This window comes from Pistacia vera, unplaced genomic scaffold (assembly GCF_008641045.1).
Source record: "Pistacia vera cultivar Batoury unplaced genomic scaffold, PisVer_v2 Contig196, whole genome shotgun sequence".
NCBI lineage: Eukaryota > Viridiplantae > Streptophyta > Magnoliopsida > Sapindales > Anacardiaceae > Pistacia > Pistacia vera.
The window spans coordinates 320,020-329,908 of record NW_022195997.1 but is presented as its reverse complement, the minus strand read 5'-3'; the positions used below and the strand labels follow the sequence as shown (position 1 = coordinate 329,908).

Genomic DNA, 9,889 nt, shown 5'->3' with positions numbered 1-9,889 from the left:
TCTGTTGTCGGCTTTAATTGGCTGGCGGTCATATGGTTTTTTGACTTTGTTCAGATTGCGTGGAGGGGGTTGGTAACGAGGCTCAATCGATCTGGACTCTAGCATTCTTTCATTTCACCTTTGGTGACGGTCGTCGTACTTGGCATGCCTCATCCGGTTCATCTCATCTTCCTCCCACCTTATTTGAATCACAGCTCTAGCTAAAACGTCGTCCATCGTGGTGCAGCCGAGCTTCGTTAGGTCTTTGTATAGTTCTCCATCTGGGAGGAGACCCCTTCTGAAGGCGTCTACTGCCGTCTCTAGGTTACAGAAGGGGATGAAGATTTTTTCTTTGTTGAATCTGCTGACGTATTCCCTCAGTGGCTCCCTCCTCTTCTGATAGACTCTATACAGGTCGGCCAATAGTTTCTTGAGTTTCTTGCTGCTGGCGAATTGTTCAAAGAAGGTGTCGGTGAGCTAGGCGAATGAGTTGATTGAACAGTTTAGGAGGTTAGTGTACCATTGAAGAGCTGGGCTGGAGAGGCTTAAACCAAAGCTCTTACACATGTAGGGTTTCCTCAATGTTCGGGGTATCGAGATGACAAACATCCACTGCTTATAGGAGGCTATGTGGTCATCTTGGTTGGTTGTACCATCATAGGGCTTCATGCTAGGGATGGTGAATTTGTGTGGCATTTCGGCTAGCACGATTGCATCCACGAAGGGTGAATCGGCATAGTAGTGAGGTTGGCTCCTTTTGGTAGGGATTGACATTCCTGGTATGCGCCTCATCACTGCCTTTATGTCGGCTAGTCTTTTGGCCAATATTTGTTCCATGGGAGAGGCGAATACAGCTAGGTCATCCTGATTGACTCGGTTGGCCACATGATTCGTACTTGATGCGTTTTGTTAGGTCAATCCGCGTGGTGTAGCCTGACGGATCATTCTGTCGTGTGCCGCTTGGTAGCCTAGATCCCCATTCATTCCCTCTGGTTGGGTGACTCCCATTGCAACCGATCAGGTGTTTCGCCCCACACGAACTGTAAGGAGGGTTATTTGGAATTCGCTGGGTCCGTTGGGATGGATAGACTCGAGCGGGATGGTTTGAAGGAGTAGGGGACCACTCGACCCATGAGGATGAGGCGGGCCGAGTGGGGTTTGGGTAGGGATGGTTGACTGAAGGTGAGATGAGACGGCGAGGATGGGTGGTTCTTGTTGTAGCGGGCTTTCTGTCACTTGGACGCCTTGATCTCGTGTCTGAAGCGGATTGACCGAGAGTGGTTCTATTGGAAGCCCCCGTTCACTATGAGTCAGGGCTGAATCGTCAACTAATGACGAACATAGTTGGCGTGGGTCTGTGCTCTGGAGTTTGGAAAGGTTGCGTAGACGAAACTATGGCGCGGAATCGATTGGGTTGTACCTAACAAGGCAGAAGCTCAAGATCATAAAACTAACTGACCTTTTCTTTTAGAGACTAGTTTTCAGCCTTGATGGAGGCGTTTTCAATCCGAATGGTAGTGTTCTCAGCTTCCAGTGTGGCCACCTTGTTTGAGTGTTGTTGCATGAGGGCGGTTAGAGCCTCCAATCTAGCCTTGAGGCCAGGATTAGTGTTATCAGAATTTTCAGCCATAGAGAATTTCTTTACGTAGCAAGGTTTGTGAGATGAATGATTGCCAGAGGCCCCACGGTGGGCGCCAGACTATAGATGCAAAAATCTACCTATACGGAAATGGGGACTGATCCCGTGAGGTTGAGACCACTAGCAATCTGTTGCACCTGCACACGTAAGGAAACAAGCGTGAAGCAGACGAAAAACATCGAGGTGGTGTTTGCCGTAGGCACTCTGACGCTTAAGTCAGCAAGACTAAATGAGGCTAGTTTAGTGAGGGTTAGGGAAAGGAAAAGTTACCGGAAGTCTAGTTGGGGATTGTGACTACGGATGGAATGCGAAGTTCTCAAGTGGGAACTCCAGGGTCTGAAGGTGTAATGTCTTCGTCCCTTGTGAGAGGGTTGGCCTCTGTTTAAATAGTGACTGTAGGGTCTTCGAATCCCGGTGGGATTAGGAGTCCTTACAGCGGTGGTTTTCTAAAAGAGTGGAGCTTTTGGCTCCCTTATCTCAGTAAGAAAGGGAGTCCTAATGCGCCTAGGATACGGACTGTAGACGAATTAGGATAGTGATTGACTTCCTTAGTAGAGTTCAAGTAGTATTGTAGTTTGTAGGCAACTGTGGGCTCCAAGTTGATCATAAGTCCAGAAGGTGTTCTAGGATCAAAATGCCTGGGTCTAAATGGTGAGGAATTGGGAAAGCATACCGAACGGGCCTCATCTGCATAACTCTGATTTGGGCCCCATTGGAATTGGGCCTGAGCTTTCAGCTTTGTTGAATGTGTCTTCGTCTTTGGACCTATTTGGGCTAAGGACATTTTTTGGCCCTAACACTATATAAATGTAAAATGGGAATAAGTAATTGTGATGAAATCAGATCTTAGGAGTGGTTAAGTTGAAAGACATCACATTTGAGATAATTGCTTTTTATTGTCTCTTTGTTTCGGCAACAATATTGCTTCTTGTTCTTGATTCCTTTTCCTCGTATTAGGATTTACTAATAAGGTGACTAGGTGAGAAAATGAAGAATATTTGAAAACAATAAATATGACTAAGAATAATGTCATATGCATTAATCATCAAACCGGTGACAATTTTTTTTGTTTTTTTTCTTGATTTATGTTGTTGCAATTTCTTACACCAATGAGAAGTACATGAACCTTCATGGAAGTTCGCACAAGGGTTTATCATAGACCAAGAATATGATGTTGAACCAATGAGAGAAATAATATCAATGCAAGTAAATAAATAAAGAGAACACAAAAATAGTTTTTAAAGTAGTTTGAATGCAAAAAGCAAATCATATGTTTACTGTTATCTTATTGCTTTTCTAGTGTGTTTTGGTGTGTTTACAAAAGACTATTTACTCTCAAATGAGACATTTGCTTTTAGCTATTGAGAAAAATAAAAATTCGGATCTCTTCTTTTGGGTGAGGGGCCCCTATTTATACTGTTGCATATGTGGATTTACTCATGAAGTAATTCTCTCATCGCATGACACGTGGCTTGACAAACCACCCTTATTAGAGACTTACTAGTAAAGTAGTTTTTTTATGAGATGACAGACGGCCTAAATGACAACTTAGTTCTAAACCTTACTATTGAAGCAGCCTATGATAACCTTACAAATGAAGTAATATCTTCATCAATAATGCTACGGACACTGAAAACCTGCATGGAAATTTTGCACCGAATGACGTGTCAACTGAGTTGACGCAGCCACGTAGCATATTAACAAATATTTCGCGAATGAACGGATGTCCATCAAATATGGACAGGCATTCGTGATTATTGGACGACCGTTCATTTTAAATGGACTTCCGTCCATGAGAAAATAACAATGGACGGGCGTCCGCCTAGAATGGACACCCGTCCATTGTTTAAAATAAAAAAAAATTAAAACAAAAATTATGGATACCCGTCCATATATTATAGATAAGCGTCCATATTCAATGGACGGGCGTCCCTACTAGATGGACGCCCGTCTATTGTTAAAATTAAAAACAAAAGTAATGGACGGACGTCCCTCTTAGATGGATGCCCGTCCATTTCCATCCATTAAATAGGGAAACAGGTGTTCTCATATAAGTGTCTTACGGAAGTTCATCACTTGAACTGCATACATCATTGTAGTCAAGGGGTCTGCCATCTACAATAAAAAATAAAGTAAAGAAACAGGTGCCATGGACTTTGGCCAAAAAATTTTACACACAAAATGAGTTAAATACTTGTTGCTTGTTGGTTGGTGTCAAACTTGTTATATCATATTGTATAAACTGGTGCAGTTAATGCTTGTTGGTTGGTGTCAAACTTGTTATATCATATTGTATTCAATGTTGGTTGGTGCAATTAATGCTTGCATTCAATACTGGTATATCCTTTATTTCTCTGATTATTTGAGCATTAAATAAATTTAAAATTGTTAATATTAAAAGATCTGTCCATTTTTTATTTTTAAAATTTTTTGAATGGGCTTCCAAACAATTATGGACCCCGTTTATAGTCAATAGACTCCCATCCATATTATATAGACTCCCGTCTATTGTTATTTTGATATAAGAATTCGTCCAGATTAATAGATAATCGTCCATTTATAATGCATAAACGTCCATAAATTATGGACGGGCGTTCCTACTTAATTGAGTGTCCGTCCACTAAATAGGGACACCCGTCCATAATGTATGGACAGACGTCCATGATTTTTGTTATCAAATTTTTTTAGTTTAAATTATAGATAGACGTCTTTATAGGTAGATTTCTGTCTATATTTAATAGACGGTCGTTCATTCGTAAAATATTTTTTAGTATATTACGTGACTCATCGACTGAGATGACATCTCGTTTAGTTTAATATTTTGATACAAACCACCTGTGTCTATAACATTATTGTCTCTTCGTAGCATGACACACTGTCTGAATAAATGCACAATCACAGAACACATAGCGAGGGCTCATGCTCCATCTGCATTGTCACAAGACACGTGCATGAATTTACAGTACAACAGTTTATAAATTAAAACTTTACATTATTACAATTTTAGCCTTCATTAAATTAGACGTGACATTGTTTAACATGTGAAACAAAAATTAGGCCTCCGTCCACCGTATATATATATAATTATGAAGGCCGGAAGAAGCGACAAGAAAATATCAAAGAAAAGAAAGAATGACTGGGTCAGTTGTGTGACAAAAGTTGGTCCCACTCAAAATATCTTCTACGACAATGTGCTTCTGTGAGTGGCTTACTATCATGTGCATCGTCCTTGGCCACCCAGCACCTTAGACTACATCGCACCACACGATCTTGCTCTCCCTCATCTACTTCCCCCGCCACGTGTTCCCTTTTCCCATTGAGGTTATCTCTTCATTTCCCTTTCTCCCTCGACCGACGCTTCTCCTCTTCTAAAGCTACCTCTCTTCAGAAATCTTCACCCGCACTCACGATCACCGTAAATATTTGTTAGGTTAATAAATTAATTAAAGTAAATATTATATGCAGAAATCAATATAACACAAATTAATTATATCATTTTTTTAATTTATTAAAGGACAAAAGTAAATCACATGTTCTAATAATGATAGGATTGTAAAGCTCACATGTATCTTAATTCTTAAGACACATCGAAATCACTCCGTTAGAATATTATATGTTAATTAATTACAAATTAAAAAAACTATAAAGAAACAAATACATACGTGGCACTCGGGATCATGCTTAATTGATACGCTTAATTATTAATCCCAGCCACACAGGGTCCTATGTTTCGGTCTTTTGACGTGGCATACTTTCATTGGTCATTCATCCATATCAGCAAAAACCTCACAGTATCCAATAATAAAACCCGTGAATAGTCATATAAAAGCTAACTGCTTCACCTAATCACATTTCATCGTAGTTTCAAAGCTAAAGCCCCCCAAATTGTTTTTTTATCTCATGGTATCCAAAAACCCGAACCCATCTGAAGGATTCTACTTGGATCCGAATGGAATGGCGTTACCTGGACTCAGACCTTTTGCCACAGCCGCGACAACAGCTGCCGCTCCATCTACGGTGTCTTCGTCAGAGGATCCGTCAAAGAAGATCCGAAAACCCTACACTATTACCAAGTCTAGAGAAAGCTGGACCGAACCCGAGCACGACAAGTTCCTTGAAGCGCTTCAACTGTAATTGAACGCATCTTTCATCTCTTTAAACTGTTCGTTGTGTAATTTGTGTTTCTGTCGATGGCTTTAAGGGATTTGAAATGATTTTTCTGGCTGTATGTTTTGTATTTTCGTGTAAATTGGCTTTAAATTTTGTTTGGATTGCGAGAAAGTTGAGTGGAGAAAGAAAATTCGCAGTCCTTTGTGATATTTAGTGTGACTATGAATGTGTTGAGCTTCAGTTTTGTTTATTAAGAATTAGTAGGAGAAATTAAGAAAATGAATATTTCTGAGATTTGAAATTTTAGCTAGTTTTACTTTTACTTTACCTTAGCTATTGAAGTGATGTTCAGATTTTTTATTTAATTGGAAATTTGTGGATGTGTTTAGTTGCAATATGGTTGTTCAGAGAAGTAGTGGGAAAATTTATGAAAGTGGACTTTTCTAGATTTGGAATTTTAGTTCATTTATGTAATTTATTTGAATTTTGTTATCTTTAAGAGAAAGCACTTCATTCTGGGTGAACTGCCATATAATGAGGTAGTATTATTATTTGCGTTTCAAAATTTTTTTGTTAGGAGGAATAGCTTAGTGTGAAGCAAGTAGAATAAACTTGAACAAGTGGAAATATATTGAATGGTACACTTAAGAGAGAACCTATGCCATTAGCTTTGCGCCAAAGAGAAGAGAATTGTTTGTGCAAGTGGTTCATTTACTTGTTTGGTGCATGTAATACCATTTCAAGTTTATTTTTGTGAAATCATGCAATATAATGAGGTCCAACTGGAAAATCTAAAGGCATGATATCTTCTTTTAAGGGCTCTGGAACCATAGAAAAGGTATGACTGTAGGTGCTTGTGAGTAGTCTATGCTGTATGATCCTCGTGAATGAAGCATTTTATAAAAGAATTCTAAATATTGTTTAAAAATTTCAGGATAACTGGGTTCTTTATTCATGGAGAGAGATTATTGTCTTGGAGAAATTCATTTAAGGTTGAAAATTTAATTGAATATTTGCAAAGACAAGGAACATTTGATATGAATTCTTATCTTTACTATTATGCTTTTGTCCCCTGATGGTTTTTATGTTCTTGTGATTGTATTCAGCTTTGACCGTGACTGGAAAAAAATTGAAGCATTTGTTGGGTCAAAGACAGTCATTCAGGTACACTGAAGTCCAGAACTCCCTATTTGCAATATCAATGTTTTTCATGCTGGTACCTATTATATTATTTCATTTTTTTTCTTTTTTAGTTTTTTTTTTCTCTTTATTATGGTGTCATTTTGTTGGGGTTTTGTTTTAAGTATTTCCGTTACCTTTGCTACTTCTTTCTCGTAATTTGTTGTCCAGCTGCGTTTATTATGTGTGGGCTGTAAATTTCCGAGTTTTTGGTTATAGATTCAGCTATTTTACTCTTCTACTAATGGTTAACAATACACAATAGAAATATATAAGAATTGGAGGACTCTGTTTTGCAGATTCGCAGTCATGCACAGAAGTACTTTCTAAAGGTTCAGAAGAATGGAACAGCTGAACATCTACCTCCTCCCAGACCTAAAAGGAAAGCTGCTCATCCTTATCCTCAAAAAGCCTCAAAAAATGGTGAGAATAGTTAATTTTGATTTTTGAAGTATGTTTAGTGGTCACTATGCAAATTTAATGTAATTCAGTCTCAATATGACACTCTTAACAGCTCCAGTGCAATCACAAGTCTCGGGTTCCTTTCAACCATCTTCTGGTCAACTTGAACCTGGACATTTTCTAAGTCCTGATACCTCTTCAATGCATATGATTCCAATGGCTAGTGCTGCTGCATCTTCCTGGACAAACAATGTCCAAACAGTTGGTTTATCACATGTGACAAAAGGTTAGTCGTTTTACACTCACTGTAATATCAATAATATCAGCTTGATTTATGCTAGCTCTATAAATCTTTTTAAATGTGTTATGTGCTTTGTAGGGCCAGCAGTGGCAAATAACCGAAGCAGTTCCACTGAGAGTACTCCAAAAACACGAGCCGGACGGGAAATGACTGATCAAGGAAATCATGGTCATTTAAGAGGTGATACATTCAACTTTAGCTTTATGCTTATGGTACTTATTAGTCATCCATACCCTTATTCTCATTTTTTTTTTTCTTATTAGCACTTACAATGCCATTTTTGTTGCAGTCCTGCCTGACTTTGTGCAAGTATACAGTTTCATTGGCAGTGTATTTGATCCAAATGTTTCCGGTCATTTGCAGAAACTTAAAAAGATGGATCCTATAGATGTTGAAACGGTATTTTACAAATTGAATTTGTATTATCTCGGTCATTGTTGTTGTATAATATCAAAGTTTTTCTGGCCATATAATTAATTTTCTAATAGCAAAAGTTGTTTCTTAATCCTAGTCAATCATTGTGATTTTAGTTTGATGTTCTGTGGCTTTACTTTACATTGCAATGATCAAATATTTACTTACCTTTCTGGCTTCTGCACAGGTGCTGTTGTTGATGAGAAACCTCTCAATAAATTTGACTAGCCCCGATTTTGAGGATCATGTAAGTGTCCTTTCCCCTGCTTTACCTTTACCTCTTTTTTTTTTTTTTTTTCTTTTTTTTTTACTGTTCCACCGTTGTGTTTTCATATTCCGTCTCCCATTGTGATCCTTGGGCAGCTTGTGCTTTTTACTTAGGATTGTGATCACTGGATTGGATCACAATGAAAAATTAGCTTTTGCCTTGTTGTTAATGGGCTCTCATTTTTTTTTTTTCCTTTTTGAATGGATGCAGAGAAAGCTGCTTTCATCCTATGAAATCGAGACAGAGGCGGCCAACTATGGTGGTGCAAATAATGTCCTTATTAATGATCAACAGTGCAAAAATGTTGCGTAGTTTCGGTAGGTGACTAGAAATAGATTAGATTTTACTTGATCATATGTACCTATTCTTTCCTTCATTTTTGTGTAACCAATACTTACTTTCATCTCCTGATTTGCTAGGAGAACTGAGTATCCAATAACTTCAACAGCCAACCTAGTATCAAAGAAAAGATACACTGGTTGTCACTGGTGTCTCCAGTTGGATAGACATTTGGCTGCACTGTCTGACAATACACTCACCCACCGTGTCAGGTTCATGTATATATTTTTTGAAGAAAAAAAAGAAGGGCAAGAAATCGTAATAGAGGAGTGTACAGTTCAAGCTTGTTTTATGAGGGTTAGCCTGTAAAGTGATGTATTACTGTTTTTGGTGATGTATATGCATTGTTCTGTATACCTCTTGTAATATTTTCCTAGAACAAGTATATACTAGTTTCAAATTTCCGGCTTAGCATGTGTGGTGGTATGTAATCAATGTTTTAAAACCCGGCCCAACCCGGCCGGTTTAATTGGTTCAATTGGGACCTAGAAGCTTCAACGGGTCAGGTTTCTATTTTTCCTATTCACCCAAAACCCTAGGATTTGGGAGAATGATCAGCGAACAATTGACAACCGGGATGTTGGGGCTTTTGAAGAGAAAGTGTTGGAGAATGCAATGGTGGTGACGAAGTTGATTTTCGGTGAGTAAATCGATCGAAAATCGAACAAACTAGCAGCGGCAACAATCGGCTTTTGCTAGCGATTAGTGAGGCTAACGGGAGTGGAGTGAGGTGGGTTTTAGTCGAGAGGAAGAGGGGAGTAATATCTAAGTGATGGGAAGGGTTGTTAGCGCCGACGTCGATGAGATGGGTGTATTTTAAGGGGAATGGCCTCAAGGGACGATTAGGTTTACATATGGGGTGTTGTTGCCGCCAACCAGTCATCGGCAGATTTGTATTTGGGGTGTATTTGCTAAATTTCAAGCTTATAAGGATTTACTTGTAATTTTTAAGAGTGTATTTGTTGAATTTTATAAGTGTTTGTCAACCTGTTTGACCGCCGGTCAAATTAGTTAAGCTAGTCAACTCGGGATTCGACAACTTTGTCAGCTTTTACCTCAGGTTGGGTTTTAAAACATTGTATATAATTATTGTTGGATATAAACAATTAAGGCAGAAAACTGAACATACCCTGTTGATATTTTATATCTTCACTGATATGAAAATAAAGTTGTTTGGTTGATCTCTATCAAGTTTTGTACGCCCTTTCCTCCGTTGCATTATTTTGACCTAGTGAAGTTTATGGCTACAACTAGTGGA

The 9,889-nt window shown here is 38.6% G+C and overlaps 1 protein-coding gene across 1 annotated transcript; it reads left to right on the top strand.

Moving 5' to 3' along the window:
- The first annotated feature begins 5,462 nt into the window (after positions 1 to 5,462).
- LOC116127932 (protein REVEILLE 6-like) lies at positions 5,463 to 8,854 on the top strand. Its single transcript, XM_031413584.1, has 9 exons — positions 5,463 to 5,748; positions 6,835 to 6,892; positions 7,207 to 7,330; positions 7,422 to 7,595; positions 7,689 to 7,790; positions 7,900 to 8,009; positions 8,212 to 8,271; positions 8,503 to 8,609; positions 8,712 to 8,854. The coding sequence occupies exons 1-8, from the start codon at positions 5,519 to 5,521 to the stop codon at positions 8,602 to 8,604; spliced, it is 960 nt and encodes a 319-aa protein (XP_031269444.1). The 5' UTR covers positions 5,463 to 5,518; the 3' UTR covers positions 8,605 to 8,609; positions 8,712 to 8,854.
- Positions 8,855 to 9,889: the final 1,035 nt, after the last annotated feature.

Coding starts and splice junctions, on each gene's coding strand:
- LOC116127932 (XM_031413584.1), top strand. CDS start 5,519: ATGGTATCCAAAAACCCGAACCCATCTGAAGGATTCTACTTGGATCCG. Junction 8,010..8,211: donor ATCCTATAGATGTTGAAACG/GTATTTTACAAA, acceptor GCTTCTGCACAG/GTGCTGTTGTTGATGAGAAA. Junction 8,272..8,502: donor GCCCCGATTTTGAGGATCAT/GTAAGTGTCCTT, acceptor GAATGGATGCAG/AGAAAGCTGCTTTCATCCTA.